General features: G+C 41.9%; 1 protein-coding gene and 1 long non-coding RNA gene across 8 annotated transcripts in view; one reads left to right on the top strand and one right to left on the bottom strand.

Moving 5' to 3' along the window:
- The window catches only part of LOC307218041, a 355464-nt gene that overhangs the window by 185351 nt on the left and 148315 nt on the right, over positions 1 to 21798 (bottom strand). The window lies entirely within an intron of this gene.
- Positions 647 to 21798, top strand: part of LOC307217516 (complement receptor type 1-like) — a 46534-nt gene continuing 25382 nt past the window's right edge. For 5 of the 6 annotated variants that reach the window (XR_013839623.1, XM_079978807.1, XM_079978804.1 and 2 more), the window contains exons 1-12: positions 6300 to 6757; positions 6854 to 7036; positions 7239 to 7338; positions 9085 to 9173; positions 11196 to 11387; positions 11664 to 11846; positions 13575 to 13754; positions 14751 to 14930; positions 16249 to 16443; positions 16585 to 16684; positions 17561 to 17646; positions 20903 to 21088. Coding sequence is in view for 5 of the 6 variants with exons in the window: in XM_079978807.1 (XP_079834933.1) it covers positions 6628 to 6757; positions 6854 to 7036; positions 7239 to 7338; positions 9085 to 9173; positions 11196 to 11387; positions 11664 to 11846; positions 13575 to 13754; positions 14751 to 14930; positions 16249 to 16443; positions 16585 to 16684; positions 17561 to 17646; positions 20903 to 21088 (1804 nt within the window). In the remaining variant the exon portion in view is untranslated. Of the gene's footprint in view, positions 1130 to 6299; positions 6758 to 6853; positions 7037 to 7238; positions 7339 to 9084; positions 9174 to 11195; positions 11388 to 11663; positions 11847 to 13574; positions 13755 to 14750; positions 14931 to 16248; positions 16444 to 16584; positions 16685 to 17560; positions 17647 to 20902; positions 21089 to 21798 lie in introns of those variants that run through there. The other variant, XM_079978805.1, reaches the window with a different exon arrangement.

Below are 21798 nucleotides of genomic sequence, written 5' to 3'. Positions count from 1 at the left end.
CAAACTGGAATGTGGACACAGGAATGGGATAAAGGAAAGGAAAACTCGTGTCTGAATCCACTATTAATTTTCCTTTAATTATTTAATTGTAAATGGCATGTACCATTAGTTAAGAACAGTTTCTGTCTGCTGGTATCCTTCTGTTTTGAGTAAGCTCAGTGCCTCACTTGCCGAGCAAATCCCATGAGTAGAATTTGCAGTGCAAAACAAACAACTGAATTCAGACCGTAGATGTATGGCAAGCAGTAAAATGCAGTGCTTACTAATCAGCTTGGAAAGTAGACAAAAATCCCAGCCCCTGGAATCCCATAGCTGTTGGTAAGAGGTGCATTTTAAGGTGCCAAATAGTTAAACTTCATCCTAGCATAACTCATCCTAATCTTCCAATTTCAGTATTTCCCAGGACAATAGGGGTGCTAATTCTAAAAGCCATCCGTGAGGCTCTTCGTATAGCGGTTTTTTTGTCTTGCGAAGCAAGTCCAGATTAGCGGTTTAGCGGCTTTTAGCGGATCAGCTGATAAGCGGCTTAGCGGCTTAGGAAAAGGGGGGGAAAGGGGAAAAAACCCGCAGGAACTCGCAAGACATTTCGTCTTGCGAAGCAAGCCCATAGGGAAATTCGTTTTGCGAAGCGCCTCCAAAACGGAAAACCCTTTCGTCTAGCGGGTTTTCCGTCTTGCGAGGCGTTCGTCTCGCGGGGCACCATTGTACAGTTTTTTGTATCTTCTTGGAAGAAATGGAGGCTGAGCTGAGGACAGTTTTCAGCAGTGGCACTATAGTAACTATAAAATAGGTTTGGAGGTAGGATGGCCAGAACCAGTGCATAATTTCTCAAAAAATAATCTCATCAACTTAACCCTTTCTATTTTCTATGTTCAGACTGAAACCAGACTCTGGGCTAATGTCTGCCTGGAGCTTACACAATGCTTTTAAGTGCTGAGAAAGACTGGGAAGCCCCATTTATTTGCCTGCTGCTGCTGCTTCCTCTTCTGCATTTATTTATATATCCCTATTAGGTTCAGCAACTTCTCATTCATTGCTGTGACCTGAGTGAGAGCTATGATGCTTGCATGCATGCTTCCCTTATTATGGGGCTTGATGGAACTTCTGGCCATTACTTTGGAAGATCAAGGTGAGAAGTTGGGAATTGGGACTCTTTATGTCTAGCTTCTGTACTTCTCCTTTCCCATCCTTTTTTGTGGGGAGAGGCTCCCTTCCCCATGGAATGTGGCAAAAGTTGGTGTTGCCTGAGTTGGCAATACATTTTTGTTCCGCTTCTGTTGGGAGAAAGGAGCTTAAGGAAGGGTCATCAGCAGTTCAAAGGGGATTTCAAGAGGGTAGCTAATGGGGAGGGGAGGGATGGCTCCTAATCCTTGCTTTATATTGTTTGTTGTTGGTTAGCATCCATCTGTCTCAGAAGACAATGGAGGAGTGTGCCTTTGGGAGTGAAGTCAAACCATTGGAAGGCTACAGTGCCTGTTGTAGCTGTAGAGGCTGATACAGGAGAGACATGTTGTGTTGCAGTGGCAGATGAAGGTGTCCAGTTGTTGTGCTGCTGCAGCAGCAGCTACACCATGGCATTTCTTCTCTCCTAACTCCTCCCAGCGGTCATTCTTCCACCGGTCACTGCTATGGATGCACAACCTGACTGTGTGTCTCCAGCACTGTGGTCATCTGCAAGGGATTCCCACGAGGGGCTGATGTTGCCTGCCTTCATGTCATATTTGTAACACAGAGCTGGTCTGCCAACAGGCCTGGTACCTGAAGTCAGCTCCCTGTAGAGCATGTCCTTCAGGTTTCCTGCCATCTTCCACTCCATGTTCATGACTAAGCCAGCATAGATGTCGTTGAGAGAGCAGTGTGAACATAATGTGTCTGTGGGCTTGGAAAAGCACATCTTGAGACTCTGTTGTGCAATGTGATGCTTATGCCTAGTGCAAAAGTTCAGTCTGTTTAGGAGGTAGACTCAGATTTATTGGGTCATGTCCAGCATCTCCTCTTGGCCTCATTCAAATGAAAACTTCTGATTCACTTTATGCATCTTCCAGCCTTTCTAGTCCATTGTGACTGCAAAGTAAAACCTGGGAAACTCAACCCCAGATTGGTATAATTCTGCTTGTAGGAGCATAGGAAGATGCTTTATACTCTATAGTCAGACCAATGGACCCTCTTGCTCAGTATTGTTTACACTGACTGGTAGTCAGTGGCTATGCGGATATCAGGCAGGAGTGTGTCTTATCTAACTTTTCCAGGGGTCTGAGAATGGCAATGGTACAGTATGTTTAAACTATGAGAACTGTGGGGACATGGATTACTATATATCAGTGCTATTTTTCTAGAAAAAGAGGTGCCAGAACTCACACTTGATTTTTTTCTAATGGCATTGTCACCCACTTGAGAGGTGCCGAAACTGAGTTCTGGCTAACCCCCCTCCCCCGCTTTATATCCTTTTTAAAGTGTATTTTAAGTGCCTTAAGACCGCAGGTTAGAACAAGGTATAAATCTTTCTAGGCAGACCCAAGTCCACAGTGTTAGAAGGAAAAATGAGGGACACACAAGGGAAACACAGCAAGTGAAAGCAATTTTTAGAAATGAAATCACTACATATTTAAAGTTTACTTTCATGTAAACAGCTGCAATAATATGAATAGGATGCTAAAACCAGTTGGCTCATGGTTGAAGGAAAGGGTTTTGTTTATATAAAAGGGAGTTAGATTAGTCTAGTTAGATTAGTCAAGTTTAAGAGCAAGAGCTGACATTCTATGGCTTTTAAAAATAGTGAGAGAGACTAATGTTTGGATGATCCCCCTCACATGTTCACCAAGTACATGAGGAGAGTGGGACGATGCCTGCTACTGACACATCCCAAATCTAATGCTGTCTGTGGTCAGACCCTTCTGGTTGTATGTGCATGGTACTGTGTGTCTGTCCATAGGGTTCTTCTGCACAATCAAGAAACCTAGGACAGTCAAGGTTTCTGGTTACATTGAAGAGACATACATGCTTACATTTAGCATTAATGCCAAACACACAGCCACCACAGCAGGTAGCCTATAGTAACACTGGTATTTTAAGGTGTGGCCAGGTTGGTACAATTATGCTTCTTTTATTCTTCTTTTTACAATTGTGCTTCTTCAGTGAATGAATGAAGAGAGTCAGTTGAATACTCCTATAAATCCATTACATAAAATAGCAAGAGGAAGTTTCTGAAGGAAGAAACTGCAAAATATTAAACTTCCTCAGTGGCTTCTTGTAAAAAAACAATTTTAAAAAGTCCCATTTGATTACTAACTTTTGTATTAGAAAGTGGGCGGAGCGGGAGAGTTGTCTAATAAAACAATGCACGTAATATATGGCCATCTTATTTAGGATGTTCCTCATTAATCAATGGATTATGTATAAATATTTCACTGTGTCCTAGACACTATTATTAGCAGTGCATAAGTGGATTTCTTTATTGTGCTATCTGATGTAAAATTGCAATACATATGCTGTCTGATGTAAAGTCTCAATATTTATTTGTTAAGTTTGTTTATCTCCCTCTCTCCCAAAGTTGCAAGGACAACTAACAAACAACATATCCAACAATAACAAAAAGATTTCTAAAGACAGTTTTAAAATCTACAATGCCTAAATGTTTTTGTCAGCTTCCAAAGGCTTGAACAATAAAATGTATTTAAATTCTTCCTGAACATGACCAGGGAAGGGAACTGTCTGATCTTTCCTGGGAGAGAATTCTTGTTATTATACCAAAAAAATGGGGTGTTTTGCAGCTCAACTCCCAATCAAGAGACCCAGTATCCTTTAAGTCTATCATCATCATCACCATCATCATCATCAACAACAACAGACAACAACAACAACAGACACTACAGAAATTGCCCAACCCCTTAGCCAAAGACCACCCAAAATCATCATACATGCTTTACAGGAAAAGGTCTACAATAGAAATTTGAGAGTATGATTTGTCTCCTGTTGGTCAAGGTACCTGACAATACCTATTTGTCTCTCTTGGCCCCAATAGGAATTTTCACCTATTTGTAGGTATATGCTCTTTTGACAGGTCTGCTCTGTTTTTAACAGATACTTGCCAGACTGGTTTTGTAGAGCAGTGGTCCAATCATACAAATATGTTTATCTATTTACAGCAGTTTTCAACCAGTGTGCCGTGGCACCCTGGGGTGCCTTGAATGATGTTCAGGGGTGCTGTGGACAACACTGGCCTCTGTCCCTCTTACCTTCTCTTCCTCCTCTGAATGGTGCCTCTGGGGCTGGGCAGGGGGTGCTTCCCAGGCCCCTGTGGGGCAGTGTGAGGAGGCACCTCTCTTTGGGGCAGGGTGGGCAGCTCAGAGGTGGCAGCAGTGGCTGCCTGGAGGACTCTTGGGGGGAGGAGAGGAGGCTGAGGGAATGCTCCACAAGGGAGGGTGTTCAAAAAGCAGTAAGGAGCTGCCAGCTCTGCAGGCAATGGGTGACATAACTTGGCTCCTGAGCACCACAAGGGTGCTGCAGAAGGAATGTAGTTGGTCAAGGGAGCCGTGGACCCAAAAAGGTTGAAAACCTCTATAGGATTTGAAGGACTTGCAAGTGAAAATAACTCAGGCAATCTATTGGGAAAAGTGTTTCCAACATGCTTCCTTCTGCAGCAAAAAATAATGATACTTGGGGTCATTAAGAGAGTAAAGATGGCTTTGGGATTGCTCAGTGAACTCAAATAAAATGTGTATTTTTGGGGGAAATGTTCCCTAATTTTTGAAGGGCGAAGGATTGGTTTTCTGTGGAGCGTGTACCTGCTCTGTGTATGCACCTTAAAATTTGTATAACAGTCTGTTGAATAGTTTGTTGTAGCTGGTTTTTTTTTTTTTTTTACAAAAATCTACAATTAGGGGAAATAATTATTTATCTTTCTATTAGCAGTCTTTTTGATCAACATTTTGCCTCTTTGCTGTCATTCCAACTTTCCACAATGCTTTAGATTCATATGCAAGTTTACTTTACTCAAATGCAAACTCCACAGTATTCAATGAAACTTAATCCCAGGTAAATGTGTGTGGTGTGATAGCCATTGGCCACTAAGGCCAAAGATGCAAGCAAGTGATAAGTCCATTAATATAAATAATAATTAGTACAATTTTTGGTACTATACAGATTAGTAAGAACTCTCTTCATCATTTGGTGAAATGAAATTACTGAGTTCCAATGCAGTGATTGTCAAAAACTACTTTTGCCTGGCAGCACATCCACAGGAGAGTTGAAATTTCCAGAAACGTTTGGTTTTTGACAATCCCTAATTGCCAATTGCAGCTTCTAGAAACCTATTGTGTGGATCAGTTTGATCGTTTGGAAAGTCCCCATGCTAGGTCGATGGGGCATTTTGGTCTCCCACGGAACTCTTGCCACATGCTCTTTGAAACCTCCATATGGATCCAAAACTTTTGAAGCATGAAACAAAGGTAACCATTTCTGATGTGATTATGAAAAGCCTGGAGGCAGAAAGTTCATTTGAGGGGCCTTTCCTGATGTAGCATTTGTCCCCATTCCCTTAGCCAACCATGCATATTTTAAAAATGTATTAACATTATCCTTACCTCTCTCTCTCTCTCTCTCTCTCTCTCTCTCTCTCTCTCTGTGTGTGTGTGTGTGTGTGAGAGAGAGAGAGAGAGAGAGAGAGAATGAATGACATCAGAAGCAGTGTATGAAGATTTCGTTTCTAAAATTCACACACACACACACACACACACAGAATTCACTTCAATTGTTGCTCCCATGTCCCATCTTAAGTAGAACATCCAATTAATTTCCTCAGATCAGCTTTAAATAAAATTATAGTGCACACACATATATATATTTATGCTAATATGTCCCAGGCCCTGACTGCTCTACTTCCTCTCCCAGCCACAGGCCTGAATCCTCTATTGTCCTTTCCCCCCAGCCACATTACGTACCTTTCTTCCTTGGTGATGCTGTAGACATTGCTGCTAATTTATTGTCTCCTAGTCTCTCTAAGTCCACATGCCTGCATGCTAGCAGCAATCAGTTTATAATTTTTCTCTACAGGCTTTTTCCAGCTAGAACTATCCCCAGAGAGAAGAGGAGGAAGAGTCCTAATTGGTCTCTCTTTGATCTTTGCTGGCAGCATCCAATTAGAGTAATTCCCTATCTCCTCTCCTCTGAGTTTCCTGGAAATGAGCTGCCTACAGGTAAAACAGGCCTGAAAAATAGCCTGGTGGCCCAACCTGCCCAGAAGAGACTGGAATGCAGTGCAAAGTTGTTGACTTTTCAGGGTGTAAGGCCTTTGTCTGGGTTGTTGTCTTTCCCATCATGTTAGGTAGGCCCACAGGTATCCTGTTGATAACATCAATGCCAGAGGTTATCCTATTGCTCTCCCTCACAGTTCCTCACCAGTGGCCTTTGGTGGGGGGAGGGGGGAGCACAACCCAAATGGTGAGAGAGGCAGTGAGTGGAGATGGCAGTTCCCTTGCTGTCTGTTGTTTCTAAAAGTTGTCAGCACCACAGCAATACCAATGCTGACATCGTCCCACCATGTGTGAGGCTTGGGGCAATTGCTGCCTGAAAAAGGCCCATGGCAATTAATTATTCCAGAACAGCTAGAAGATAAATACAGAAAGCCTAATGCATTCACATTCTAATACATTTAACTTGTGGCATATCCCACAAGGAATCAGACTCTCACCAGCTCTGTACAGCTACTGCACCCAGTGGTTACTTTTGATGATAAGGAATGGTCATTTCCATGTTACAGGTGGAGGAAATGATATGGTGGTTCAAAACACAAAATTGCACTGGGCAGAGCTTCCCATTTCCTTGATTTCCCCCCCTCTTCTCTTTTTATCATTAGGTGGCTGTGGCCCTCCACCTAGGTTAAACTTTGCTGAGCTAACCGACGAGTATAAGGAAAAGAATTTATTTCCTGTTGGCTCGATTGTGAAATATATGTGCCGTCCAGGCTATACTGGACTGAGGTACTCTATTAAGTGCCTTCAAAGCCAGGAGTGGTCCAAAGTTCTGGAGCTCTGTAAACGTGAGTGTCATAACATTCTTTGAAATACTTGTGAGAATATGCTGTGTACCAATCTGAATCATTTCAATGGTTTGAATACAAGAGATGTATTGAGGTGTGCAGTTCTGCCCTTGAGAATTTATTAATTTAAAACGAAAAGCAGATGGAAACTTTAGATCAGCATTGTACTTTAAGGCACACTTTGTCTCTTTCTTCCTGCTAGGACAATCTTGTGGAAATCCAGGGGAACCAGATAATGGGAAGTTGATTGTGCCCCAAGATATTTTATTCGGTTCCACTGTACATTACACCTGCAATGAAGGGTAAGCATCAAAAAAGCCAAGAAGGGAGAATTCCTCTGCTCCCTCTGGCCTGACTTCCCACTAGGGCTGCTCTATCTCCCCTAGTTGCATAAGCAGAAAGAATCTGGTAAAGCTTTTCCCCTCACTTTTATCTCCCAGACAGAAAAATCTCATTTGACTTATTTCCATTGGTTCACTATGCAGTTTTTAAAGGCACCGAACACTTAGAAAAGGAGAGAGCTTGTAACCCTAGAGACTAACGATTTTCTACACTTAACCCTAGGCCTGTTTGTTCAGAAAGGAATGAAGTGCCTTGCATTCATGTACTACTTAGGCATATGGTTGGCCACTGTAATAGGTGAATGATGGCTCTTTGGTTTGGTCCAGCAGAGCTCTTATGTACTGGGTGTGGCAATATTTTTGTTTTTAAGGATCTGAGCACACAGGGTGGAATTCAATGCTACCCTATGAGAAACGTTCCTACTGTGAAGCATTTCAGTTTGCCAGGCAGATCAATCCCCCCCATGCTCCTCCCCCACTGTTCTGGGGGCAATTTCAGGAGACACACAGGAAGGGAGAGAAAGTCGCATTGTACAAGCAGAAGTCTTTGCACATGCTTCCATGTGCAAAAAACTTATAATTTTTCATACCGCCCTTCATCAAAAGATGTCAGGGTGATTCACAGAATAAAATACAAGATAAACTAATTAAGCCAAAACAATAGCCCTCCTTATCAGCCAAAGGCCTTGTTGAAGAGGAACGTTTTCACCTGACACCTATATAATGAAGGTGCCAGGTGAACCTCCCTAGGGAGAGCATTCCACAAATGGGGAGCCACCACAGAAAAGGCCCATTCTCCTGTTGCCATCTTCATGTGTAGGAGGTACACGAAAGAGGGCCTCAGATGATGGATGCAATGTCCAGGACCACCACAAAGCAGTGCCACCTATCCCCAACTCAGACAACTGCTCCAGAAGGATGCTATGGTCAATGGTATCAAAAGCTGCTGAGAGGTCGAGGAGAATTAACAGGGAAACATTTCCCCTGTCTCTCTCCCAACAGAGGTCATCATGCAGGGCAACCAAAACAGTTTCTGTGCCAAAACTAGGCCGAAACCCCAACTGAAATGGATCTAGAAAATCAGTTTCCTCCAAGATCACCTGGGTCTGGTCCACAACCACCAGAACCTTGACAAGAACCTTGCTCATGAATGGGAGATTAGCAACTGGCTGGTAGTCAAAGATTTCTGAGTCCAGGGAGGGTTTCTTAAGGAGTGGTTTTACCAGTGCCTCCTCCAGGCAGGAACCACCGCCTCTTGTTATGAGGCATTGATCACCCCCCTGGCCCAGCCCCACTAGCTTTTATCAGTGTTGGCATGTAACCATTTTCAGTCATTCCTTTCAGAGGACAATGTATCATATTTCTTAACATACAAATAAAATAAATTAGGTATGTTGCGTTATAAATCCATATTACCCCAGGAAGTGTACTGGATTGCTTGCTCAATGGATATTAGTTAACTGGGACACTCAACACCAAGAACAACTGAAAGAGGGGTGAACATATTAATTAAATGAATATTGTAAGATATGCTGAGATAGCTGCACAATCCTGGCTGACAAGAAATGTGTTTCCCTGTCTTTCAAAAAGCATTTCATTTATTTGTGGAAAGTCAGTAAGAAGAACGTTCACATTATAAGCACATCAGTTCTATGCATCTCACGAGGCAGAACAAGACAACCCACAGCTACTTCTTTCTTGATACAGGCACAGGTTAATTGGTAGTACTTCCAGCAGAAAGTGTGTCGTATTTGGCCGAAAAGTAGGGTGGACTAATGATATTCCTCTTTGTCAGCGTAAGTAAAACATATTTTTTACTGCTATGTTTGTAAATAGTATTCTTATATGGCACCAGGAACACCTCCAAATCAATTTAGTATGGATGGTAAAGGGTTAATACATTTGCATGCTCTCGTCTAGCAGTATTAGAGGTAAATCAGTGTCAAAATGTTGTTCTTGTTGTTACAGTGGACGCTCGGGTTGCAAACGTGATCCATGCGGAATGCACATTCGCAACCCGTGTCTGCGCATGCGCAGGTTGTGATTCGGCGCTTCTGCGCATGCACAAAGCGCGATTTAGCGCTTCTGTGCATGCGTGACTGCCAAAACCCAAAAGTAACCCATTCCGGTACTTCCAGGATTCGGCGGTCCGCAACCCAAAAAAATGCAACCTGAAGCTGCTGTAACCCGAGGTATGACTGTACTTTAATTTCTTACCTATACTGCACCTTAAGGTTCCAAGGCAGGTTACAGCAACTGAAAATACAACATTGGTGGCGCTGTGGTCTAAACCACTGAACCTAGGGCTTGCCGATTGGAAAGCTGGTGGTTCAAATCCCTGTGACGGGGTGCGCTCCCATTGCTCAGTCCCAGCTCCTGCCCACCTAGCAGTTCGAAAGCACATCAAAGTGCAAGTAGATAAATAGGTATCGCTCCGGCAGGAAGATAAACAGTATTTCTGTGTGCTGCTCTGGTTCGCCAAAAGCAGCTTAGTCATGCTGGCCACATGACCTGGAAGCTGTACGCCGGCTCCCTCGGCCAATAAAGCGAGATGAGCGCTACAACCCCAGAGTCGTCCGCGACTGGACCTAACTGTCAGGGGTTCCTTTACCTTTACCTAAAACAAATTATGGCATTGAAGCTTTGTTTCACGAAGCATAGTATAACTCACTCTTTGGGATAACCTCTGAGACTCTGCTGAAATAAGCAAATAAACATAGGAATAGACAATGGTTCAATATTGGTCACATTCAGTATAAGAAAAAGTGAAGCAGACTCCTGTATTTTCAAGCTATTTTGCGAACCTACTGATGTGAGGGAGGGCCTTACCTGTAACCAGGGCTGCCAACTTGAATAAAATCAGAGGGGCAAGTAAGCCCCACCCTGTATAACTGTTCACATGGTGCGGCACACACACACACCATTTGAATGGCAATTCTCATCAACTTCGGGGGACGAGCAGCCCCCTCAAATATTTTATGGGGGTGGGAAAAGGGTCCTCAGCCCTGAGTTTGCTCCTGTGCCTGTAACAATTGTTACTTGCCTGTTAGCCTGAATGGCACAATGCAATTTTGCCCATCTCTTGTCACATGGATGCTGTCCAGATAAATGTTTCTTTGTTATAAAATAAATAACTAAAAAAAAGGGGTCCTGATTCACTACCACTAACTTCTATAGAAGAGGTTCCCTGAAGTGAATTAGACTGACATGAGTACAGTTATGCAAATATAATACAGTTAAATTTCTGTAGATGTACTTTTTAAATTTTCATTATAGGGGAAAGGTTAAAATACTGTGAATGAAAGAACTTTGCATGGATGTGTCAGGAAAAAGTAGCCTTCCTTACTTACATGAAATTAATATAATTTTCAAACAAAAAAGATGAAATTAATGATTGCCAGATGTAACTGGCAGGTATGATGTACTATTTCTGCAGCGTCACACAAGCCTTCTATGCCTGCTTAGTGTCTAGTATCCAGAAAATAATTCCCTATGTGCCACTCTCTGTTTTTATTATTATTCTTACACTTACAAAACCGTCGGACAGTCTTACAAAAGAAATTCAATATAACAATTCACAAATACAAAAATAAGTGTTCAAAAATACAATTCCTGTAGGGCATTAAAAAACTTTCAGATTTCTAATTTACAAAGATAATAACTGAACACCACTGCATTTCCTCAAATTAAATGAAAGCACTAGTGTTTCCTTAGGTAGGGAGATGTTTAGATGCAAAATGAACTAAGACACAATAAATATTAAAAAATACCCACTAAAATATTTGTCTTTGGCATGTATCTTCTGCTTATGTTTCTAGGTATTCCATGCTTTCCACCACCAGATGTTCCCCATGGCAAGTACAGTGGCAGGTCCATGAATGACTTCTCCTATGGGACAGCTGTAACATACACCTGTGACAAAGGCCACCCCCTTGTGGGAAATGCCACTATTTACTGTACTACCTTGGATGGATTAAATGGAATTTGGAGTGGCCGTGCATATTGTGGAGGTGTGGTTTTCCAGTGATACTCTTTGTTCTTCTATTGTTTATATGGAAAGGTCCAATTTGTGTTAATTCCTAAACATGATGATTTGGTAATGTGGCAAGCATTTTCTTCTGATAGCTCTAACAGAATAACTTTTAGGTATCCATACTTCTAAATTTTCAAAACCAACCCACCTGTCCGTGATGCAGCAGATAAAGGCACAGATGCACTGAGTGAGGGTCTATTCTTTTACTTTGTCCTTTGTAGCTGTATGTTTATTAAACACATCTTCTTTTCAGTGGCTCACTGTCCAGCTCCTCAAATTGAAAATGGAAGAATAGTAACTGGTTATTCCGCCACCTACACATATAACCAAAGGGTGACATTAGACTGCAATGCTGGCCACAAAATAGCTGGCTTGAGAGAGATCCATTGCCAAGTGGATGGCACATGGGACCCTCCACTACCTCACTGTGAACAGGGCAAGTATCACTTTGAAGCTCTTTCGTATGAGACTCCTCACCCACAGACTTCCCTTTCAGGCTGCTTCTGACTATGTTTCTAATATGAGGACTTTTAACCTGAGCCACAATAGAAGGTAATGCCTTTTTGAACTATAATAAGCAGAAATTTCCCATGACTCTTTCTGGTTTCTGTTCCTCCTAAAGTTTACGTTCCTAGTAATCAAAGAAGCAACAAACAAATCACTAGAAGCAACCCACAAATCACTTGCTGTAAAATGTTTGACTGTTTCCACTAATAATTGTTTGAGAAAACCATCTAGTGCTTTAATGTAATGTTCCATAAATTCATTTTTCAATCATTAATATGTAGGAAACATAGTTAATACCTTGCAGTGGAATCTTACATATGCTTATTCAGAAGTAAGGGCCATTGAGTTCTGTTAAATTTACTACTATGTAAGTGTGATAAGATTGCAGCCTTCATGTTGAATAGATTGTTCTGTTGGCACCCATCTGTCTTGGGAGACAATGGAACAGTGTGTCTTTGCGAGTAAAGTCAAACATTTGGAGAGTTACAGCACCTGCTGTGGCTGTAGAGACCAATATGGGAGATACATGTTTTGCTGCAGCTGAGGCAGATCATAGAATTGTAGAGTTGGAAGGGAACCTGAGGATCATCTAGTTCAACCCACTGCAATGCAGGAATATGCAGCTGTCCCATATAGAGATTGAACCTGCAACCTTGGTGCTATCGGTACCATGCTCTAACTAACTGAGCTATCCAGGCCCACATTAAATAACTTGCAGCAGTGGGATAAAGGTGTCCAGTTGTGCTGCTGCAGGTGCACCATGGCAATTCTGCTCTCTGCACTCCTCCCAGTGGTCATTTTTCCTCTGGTAACTACTATGGATACATGACCTGACTGCCTGTCTCCAGGCACTGTGGTTGGATGCAAGGAATTCCTACACAGCGAGGTTGATATTGCCAGCCTTCATGTCACGGTTGCAGACAGCTTTGTAACACAGAGCTGGTCTGTCAACAGGCCTGGTGCTTGAAGCTAGTTCCCCATAGAGTATGTTCTTGGGGATCTTGCCATCTTCCATTCTGTGGACATGTACAAACCAATACACTTCCTAATTATCAGGAAAGTGTTAAGAGGTTGTCTATGATCCTAGAAAGTTAAAATGTTGAATTTTACATCAAGGTTTTATATTTTCTGCAATACACCCTTCTCTCAGGTCTCACATATTGTTGTTGTTGTTTAGTCGTTTAGTCGTGTCCGACTCTTCGTGACCCCATGGACCAGAGCATGCCAGGCACTTCTGTCTTCCACTGCCTCCCGCAGTTTGGTCAGACTCATGTTTGTAGCTTCAAGAACACTGTCCAACCATCTCGTCCTCTGCCGTCCCCTTCTCCTTGTGCCCTCAATCTTTCCCAACATCAGGGTCTTTTCCAGGGAGTCTTCTCTTCTCATGAGGTGGCCAAAGTATTGGAGCCTCCGCTTCACGATCTGTCCTTCCAGTGAGCACTCAGGGCTGATTTCATTAAGAATGGATACGTTTGATCTTCTTGCAGTCCATGGGACTCTCAAGAGTCTCCTCCAGCACCATAATTCAAAAGCATCAATTCTTCGGCGATCAGCCTTCTTTATGGTCCAGCTCTCACTTCCATACATCACTACTGGGAAAACCATCGTCTCACATATTATAGAATTTAATAATGGCTTTATCCTTTTTCCTTCGCAGTCACTGGTTGTGAAAATCCAGAAATCCAGAATGGAAGAATAACAGGATCTAGAGGGCAAGTTAAACCCAAAGAGACAATTACATTTGAATGTGACCCTGGCTATATCCTGAAAGGCAACCATACAATTCAGTGCCAATTTGACAGCACATGGGATTCTCTTGTGCCCATTTGTGTTAAGGGTAGGTATTAGTTATATCTTTCATTTGCTTCTAATAGTCAGAAATACTTTCCTTTTGTTTGGATCTCCTTTGACAGTTTCAGATATGAACCAAAAAGAATGAAAGTCTCATCTGAGCTTGTGCTCATTAAAGACTCTCTACAAATCAATACCATACAGGGGTGTGTAAGTACTTAAATCATTCCACTGAATAAAGATAGCCAAATTGGTGCCCTTCATGTGTTGCTGGACTACAGTTCTCATCAGCCCCAGTCAGCATGGCCAATAGTAAAAGATTATGGGAGTTATAGTCCACAACAACTGAAGTGCACCAAGTTGGCTACACCTGCAATAGTGTGATTGAGGAAATAAGCCTTTGGGGGTTTATTGATTGGACTGAAACCTGAAATAGGAATCATAACAAATAATGACAGACCATTGCAAATGCATGACCAAAAAGAAGTGCAATAGATATGTATCATGTTTCGTTTGAATTAGCATATGCTTTGTAAAAAAACATAACTATAATAATGATACCAGAGCCAATAAAAGTTAAGGGGGGGGGGGCTCCTTTCATGTTAAGTTTGGTCAACCTTTACTCATGCCATGACCCAAAGAAAAAGTTCAGATTGACACACACTTATTAACAGTATTTATTATTTGTTTGCTTCATAAAATTTATACACTGCTTGATTGTAAAAAGCAATAATTTCAAAGTAGTTTACAAAAATAAAACCAAGGAAATTTTACAACTTTAAGAAAAAACAAAAGTTAAAATAGTAAAACATTAAAATTATTTCAACTTTCTAAGCATCACGGTAGGCTTGCCAAAAGCAAGAATGCTTTTAGCAAATGCCAAAAAGAATAAAGTGAAGGCACCTGCTTGATATCAATAGGCAGGGAGTTCCCAAGTGTAGGTGCTGCCACACTAAATGATTGAGTTCTTACAAATGTGGAATTTACAGTCAAGGATGTTTGTAATGTGTTTTTCCATTGTAACCACCTTTTTTCCTTTCAGTGATTCAATGCCAGCCACCCCCACATGTTCAAAATGGGATGTACAACCAGGAAGCAGCAGTGTTTACTAATGGAATGTCTGTGAAATACACATGTGAGCCTGGCTATGGTCTAATTGGAGAGGGGACTATTTACTGCACAGCATCTGGTACATGGTCTTCCCCTGCCCCTCGCTGTGAAGGTACATCTTTTGACCATAAGATTGTCCATATTGGCTCTAGCAGGGCAAGCTACAAAGCAATGTTTACACCATTTCTTCCATTCAGCCTTGGAAATTTGGTTCCAGGCAAATAATTAAAGTAGTGCTGCTTCCTATAATGAAAGCACACACTTAGAGAACTGTCACACAGAATTCAGTTCTGTGCAAGTTAATGGAACTTCTGAAGGGTTCCTTAGAAGAGACAAAGAGTGATACCGCAAGGTAAAGGTAAAGGGACCCCTGACCATTAGGTCCAGTCGTGACCGACTCTGGGGTTGCGGCACTCATCTCGCTTTTTTGGCCGAGGGAGCCGGCATACAGCTTCCAGGTCATGTGGCCAGCATGACTAAGCCGCTTCTGGTGAACCAGAGCAGCCCACGGAAATGCCGTTTACCTTCCCACCAGAGCAGTACCTATTTATCTACTTGCACTTTGACGTGCTTTTGATCTGCTAGGTGGGCAAGAGCAGGGACCGAGCAACGGGAGCTCACCCCGTCCCGGGGATTCGAACCACCGACCTTCTGATTGGCAAGCCCTAGGCTCTGTGGTTTAATACTGCAAGGTACTGTAGTTCTATTAGTGCAAGGACTTTTGGTTGTGCGGTAGAACTGCCCCTTCTCCCCCTCCCCCTGTGCATACCCTAAACCTCTTCTGGGGTTCCCTCATCCCTTCCATATCAGATCTGGAGAAGGCACAGGGAAAAGAGAGGGGTGGGAAGTTTTGTTGCACAAGCAGAATGCAATTACTTTGCTGGATGCTGCCCAAAGTCAAACTGGCAACTGTTGAAGGAAGGCCCTTCTTATAATAGTGAAGGCACTACCACCTTCCAAGAAACAGAAGAAATAAAACAGCTTGAATGTTCTTTAATCTGCTTGAGTAAGGAACTGGACATCACTTCTTGTTCCCACTGATGAAATTGCTTCTCTCATTTTTGTCTTGTGCATATTATTTCCTGCTTGATGCAATTATCCTATTTTATGTTTCACATACATATAAACGCATAAAATGAATAATTTTTAACTTTTTATATGGTTTTATGTATGTATAATTGTTGTAAACTGCATTGATTTTTTTTCCCTGAATAGCAATATATGCATATTTTTAAATAAAATTCAAATGAATAAGTAAATACAGTACAGGTGAGAAAAGAGTGGTGAGGACCACTGCTATATTATAGTTGGAGGAACTGGAGATTAGTTTAAAGTTAGAAGCACAATATTACACTTTGTAGACCTTCACAATAACTATTGGCCTCATTTTCCCCTCTCTTCCTCCCCACTTCCTCCCTCCATCTCATCAGGAGGTAGCTGTGCACCCCCACCCAGTTTACAATTTGCTGAACTTCTCAATGAGTATAAAGAAAATAATTCCTTTCCCGTTGGCTCAGTTGTGAAATACATGTGCCGTCCAGGCTATGCTAAGCATCCCGGATTGAAGGCCTCTCTTATGTGCATTAGAAATCAGGAATGGTCAGGAGTTCAGGAGTTCTGCAAAAGTGAGTCTCTTACCATCCTTGTATTGATTGTTATATTAATATAAGTGGTTTGATTAAGTTGCGCCATTCTTCCTTTAATTAAATTTGTTTTAAAACAAATTACAGAGAGAAATTCTGTATGGTTTGCTTTTTTTCTGACAGGAAAATCATGTGGATATCCAGGAGAACCAGATCATGGGAGGCTGATTGTAACAAAAGATCTTTTATTTGGTTCTACTATAAATTACACCTGCGAGGAAGGGTAAGCATTAGGAAATCAATAAGGTTACTTTTTCTGGTAGGGCTCCTCTTCCTTTAATGATTTAAGAACAAGTCATTGGTGTTAACTTTTCCCCCTCACCTAACCTCCTATGCAGGAAAAGGTTCATAAATCAATTTCTTATTGTAATGCAGCTTTTGAAGAAACAGGACCCCTGCGACAACAGATTTAGTCAGTCCCAGGCACTAACTTGTCTTGCAGCCTAATACTAATCATCTGAGGGGAGTGCCAGTAGGATTGGAGACAGAACCACAGATAGAGGGAGATATCAGCATGCTTGTGCAAATTGCAGGGTTTGCAGAAGAGAGAATTCTGGTCTGAATAGAATATATTTTGCTGTGATAATCGCTCAGTATACAGCTTTGGTATTGGTTGTGAATGGGTACACATGTTAGGAAGTCATTCTTCAAAGAAACAAAAAAAGGTTATTGTAGCGTTAAAGAAGTTTTCTTTAATAGTTAGGAGTGACATTCTAGGCTGATTGGTTACAGCTGGGGATGAAAATAAAAAAATGAAGTTGCAGGTTGCAACATCCTGCACAAGGAAAGAGTACCCACAGGCTGTGAGTTTATACCATGGTGGAAAGATGTATGTAAATAGTTTTGTATATAGTTTGAACTAAAATGCTTGTGAACCAGCCAAGAAATAAAGGTAATAAAGGCCGCCAGGAAGAAACTCTGCTACAAGCTTTTTAAAGCGATTTTATTGAGGAGCCACTACACTATCAGCAAGTGCAGTAGAAGTGTGTGAGCCGTGACCTCTAATAACACGGTGCATACATTTCATAATATGCATTTAATTCTGTGCATCCTGGGATAAAGAAGTTGACAGTCCATAATTGCTTCTATCTTAATTCAGGTACTGGCTAGTTGGTCTATCTTCCAGACAGTGTGTGATATCTGGCCTAAAAGCAGTATGGACAGGTGAAACTGCTATTTGTCAGCGTAAGTAGAACACATGTTAACATACAGTGGTACCTTGGGTTACAAACGCTTCAGGTTACAGACTCCGTTAACCCAGAAATAGTACCTCGGGATAAGAACTTTGCTTCAGGATGAGAACAGAAATTGCGCGGCGGCAGCAGGAGGCCCCATTAGCTAAAGTGGTACCTCAGGTTAAGAACGGTTTCAGGTTAAGAATGGACCTCCAGAACGAATTAAGTTCTTAACCGGAGGTACCACTGTATATCATTTTTCCAGAGGGCAACTGAGAAGTTCTACCAGGACTTAATAACTTTTACTTCACCTAAGCCTAAATCAGTCAATGCAAGTTCACTTTCTGGACACTGCTGTGCAATTACATAATGGACATAATGGAAAGCTATTGGCCACTGCACATACTTATATGCTTCCAGCTTCTACCCATATCACTCCACAACTTAAACAGTGGCATCAGACATGTATCAGAGTATAAAACCTGCCCAATGAAATGGGGGAGAAAACAGATTGACAAGGTAAGGCTTGCACCGAGGGAAAATCTACTATAGGATAGGCCTAGAAGAGAACATCACTTGTCACATGCAACATCCAGCTAAAGACACTGAAATGTATAATCAATTACCTACAACCCGTCCTGAACAATAACACTTCCCTCTCGTAGGCTTACATATATCACAGCCTTGGGCTCATATCTGCTTACAGACAGCCCCCAAACCTAAATGACAGGCCACGTAACAAAGACACTGACACAGGGACCGGATCTTATGACAGATCCATTTGTCAACTGTCATTGCTTGCAGTACCTAATATGGCTATTTGCAATATCACAGATTCATTCACCTGCTGCACCCTGCTGCCAGCGCCATGGCGATGCCTGCGAAGCAGTGGCACCAACATCTGGTGAGATCTTGTGAGTTCTTGCCAAAGTCATTGGATCTTAGGATCTCATGAGATTTTGGCAAGATCTTGCCCCAGACCAGTGCCACTGCCAGTGCTGCTTCCCCAGAGACAGTGGGGTGGGTGGAAGAAGTGAGGTGGGTGCAGCATTAGATACAAATCTGTTTGTCCTCATCAGTGGGCCAGGCCTACATTTAAATCTCCACTCCCTCCCTCCTGATTGGATGACACACCACCCAGCTCTGAATGGCTTTTGGGTCCCCAGGAGGCTGATTCAAGGCCCGTCCACCACAAGGGTTGACTATTAGCTATGTAAAAATAGCATCATTGACACAAAAATATTGACAATCAGTGAATAACTAGTAGGTGTGGTTCACTTCTACAGCTCTTCCAGTCTTTTGTGCCTTGGGCAGCATCCGATATTTGCAATATTGCAAATAGCCTTTGGATATTTGAGTCAACGCCAGTCAGCCCAACTCTTGAGAACCATTGCAGTAACCCTTCAAAAACCATACGGTTGTTGGAAAATTAAAGAGATTATTGTAATCAAATAATATAACAATATATTACATATTATTTCAATCAAATAATGTGAAAATAATTTTGTTTGCCCCTATTTTTATAGGATTTTGAGCAGCTTACATACCTTTGTGCTTTTACTATTTCAAAAGATTCCAGATAAATTAAATTTTAATTTTTACAAGTAACACTTAATTTAAAAGGACATAACTATTCGCACTCATATAATAGAGTGCTTTTGACTTTTGTGCTAGTTGGCACTGAAAGACCAGTTGTCCTCAATCAATGAAATCACATGGTTCAAGAGGCCTGAATTCAGAATAATCTAAAGGTAGCATATTCTCATTTTCCTATATCTAACCTAATCAGTGTCAGTCACATGGCAAAATTACATAGCGCAGGAAGTCTGTGATAAGGGATATTTATCATGTTGAAAGTATAAATGAAGGGGTTGGGGGACTGTAAGATATATGGTTGCCACCTAGTGGCCAAAAGGCAAAAGTATTTCTTGAGAAAAAGTTGGAACTGAACAGGTTTAAGGCTTGCGCTCTTGGGAGTGGTTCCAAGATGGATGCCAGACTAACAGAAACTGGTGTAACCTACATACATTATCAGTATCAGTGGTGTAGCGTGGGTTGTCAGCACCCGGGGCAAGGCAAGTAATTTGCACCCCCTAACCCGTGGATTTGCGCCCCCTAACTCTAACCCCCAGGTGTTGCGCCCGGTGTGGCCGGCCCCCCCGCACCCCCCACGCTACACCACTGATCAGTATCACAATCACATGGCAAAGTTATAAAGCACAGGAATCCTGTGGCAAGAGTATCAGAATATAGTATCAGGTTATCAATGAAATCATGAGAATAATGGAATACCATTATGGAATATCTTACACCTTACACTAGGTAAGGTAAAGGTAAATGACCCCTGGGCAGTTAAGTCCAGTCAAAGACGACTGTGGGGTGTGGCAGTCATTTCGTTTTTCAGGCTGAGGGAGTCAGCATTTGTCCACAGACAGCTTTCCAAGTCATGTGGCCAGCATGACTAAACCACTTCTGACACAACAGGACACTGACAAGTGTCAGAGTGCATGGAAACGCCATTTACCTTCTCGCCAGAGCAGTACCTATTTATCTACTTGCACTTTTTGGCATGCTTTCGAACTGCTAGGTTGGCAGAAGCTGGGACAGAGCAACGGGAGCTCACCTCGTTGCGGGGATTTGAACTGCCAACCTTCCAATCAACTGCCAACCTTCCGATCGGCAAGCCCAAGAGGCTCGGTGGTTTAGACCACAGCACCACCCACGTCCCTAGTCTTACACTATTAAAACAATGTTTGTAATATTGCTGCTTTCTTTGCCCTTAGCACAGAATTGTAGTTAACAATCTCATTGTTGACTGACGTTCCTTCGAATTTTCCAGCTGAGGAGCATTAATCCTCTCTCTTCTAATGTGTATCTGCAGCAACAACAAAAATACTTTCTTTATTGTATGCTCCTCGGTTGTATTTCTCCTAAGCTGATAAATCTTTCAGCCTAAAGAAAGTGGTCAGTCTCTGTCCTGTTATTGTTATTATCTAATTTATGTGTCTTACAGAATAGTTCATCTCTCTATTTTGGTATTTATAAGTAGCCATTGTAGTTCTTCATGGCAGATTATGGAACTCTGGATGTCTTGTATTATTTTCTTCCTTTTAACTACTGGCTGTATTCAAGGGATAATCATAGTTTAGCAGTCATTAATATTACATACACTGTTAACTTCATCTGTTGGCTCCAGTAGTAGCCATCAGAAATAGAAAACAGAATACATCATTTATGCTATATGTTTGTCTTCTATCTTTCTCTAGCTATTTCGTGTTCTCCACCACCAGATGTTCCTCATGGCAAGCACAGTGGCATAGATGACTACTTCTATGGGACAGCTGTATCATACACCTGTGAAAAAAGCCACCCCCTTGTCGGAAATGCCACTATTTACTGTACTACCAAGGATGGAGTAAATGGTGTTTGGAGTGGCCGTGCATATTGTGGAGGTGTGTTTTTAAATATCCTCCATCCCATTTTGTTAATTGCAGGAAGTTGTGTTAATCAATAAGCATGAACATTTGGCAAAATCACAGCAGTCATTACTCTATTACTTCCCAACAAGAAAAATCATTAGCTATATGCATTGCTAAAAAAATGCAAAGGCAAGGGTGGGGGATTCATATTGGGGCAAACCAAAATGTCCCCAAGTATTGTACAAGCTGCAATGCCTACCTGCAACTATTATTAGGACTGCTGGGATGAAAAGACATACAATGGTTGATTCCAACATAACAACCCCATTTCTGAAAATACAAAATCCAGTTATTAATCAGAACTGCATTCCTCCTTAGGTGAAACATGCAGTTCTTTGGTAGGGTGAATAGGGAAGTGGAGAAGAAACGCCTGCTTAATGTCTGGAAAGAGAAGGCAGGAATCCTCACTCCATCACTGTCTCCATTGACACCACTCACCTTTCACCCACTATTTCTCCTACTTTTCTCTTGCTTTTTCTATTTGAAAAGTCTTTTATCAGATCCTCAAAACTAATTTTCCATAACACACATGCTTCTATACTTTGTAGAGATAAGGCATCCAGCCCGCCTTGTTGCATAGCTCTTCTGTTAGGATTTTTAATATACTTCAACTGAGAAAATAAACACTCAGCTGAGCAGTCTGTGACGATTTGTGAACATTAATATTAAAATATATGAAAGCA

The sequence above is a fragment of the Podarcis cretensis genome, assembly GCF_951804945.1.
Source record: "Podarcis cretensis genome assembly, chromosome: 6".
In the NCBI taxonomy this organism is placed as follows: domain Eukaryota; kingdom Metazoa; phylum Chordata; class Lepidosauria; order Squamata; family Lacertidae; genus Podarcis; species Podarcis cretensis.
Note: the sequence above shows the minus strand (reverse complement) of the source record. Positions and strands in the feature narration are given on the sequence as shown.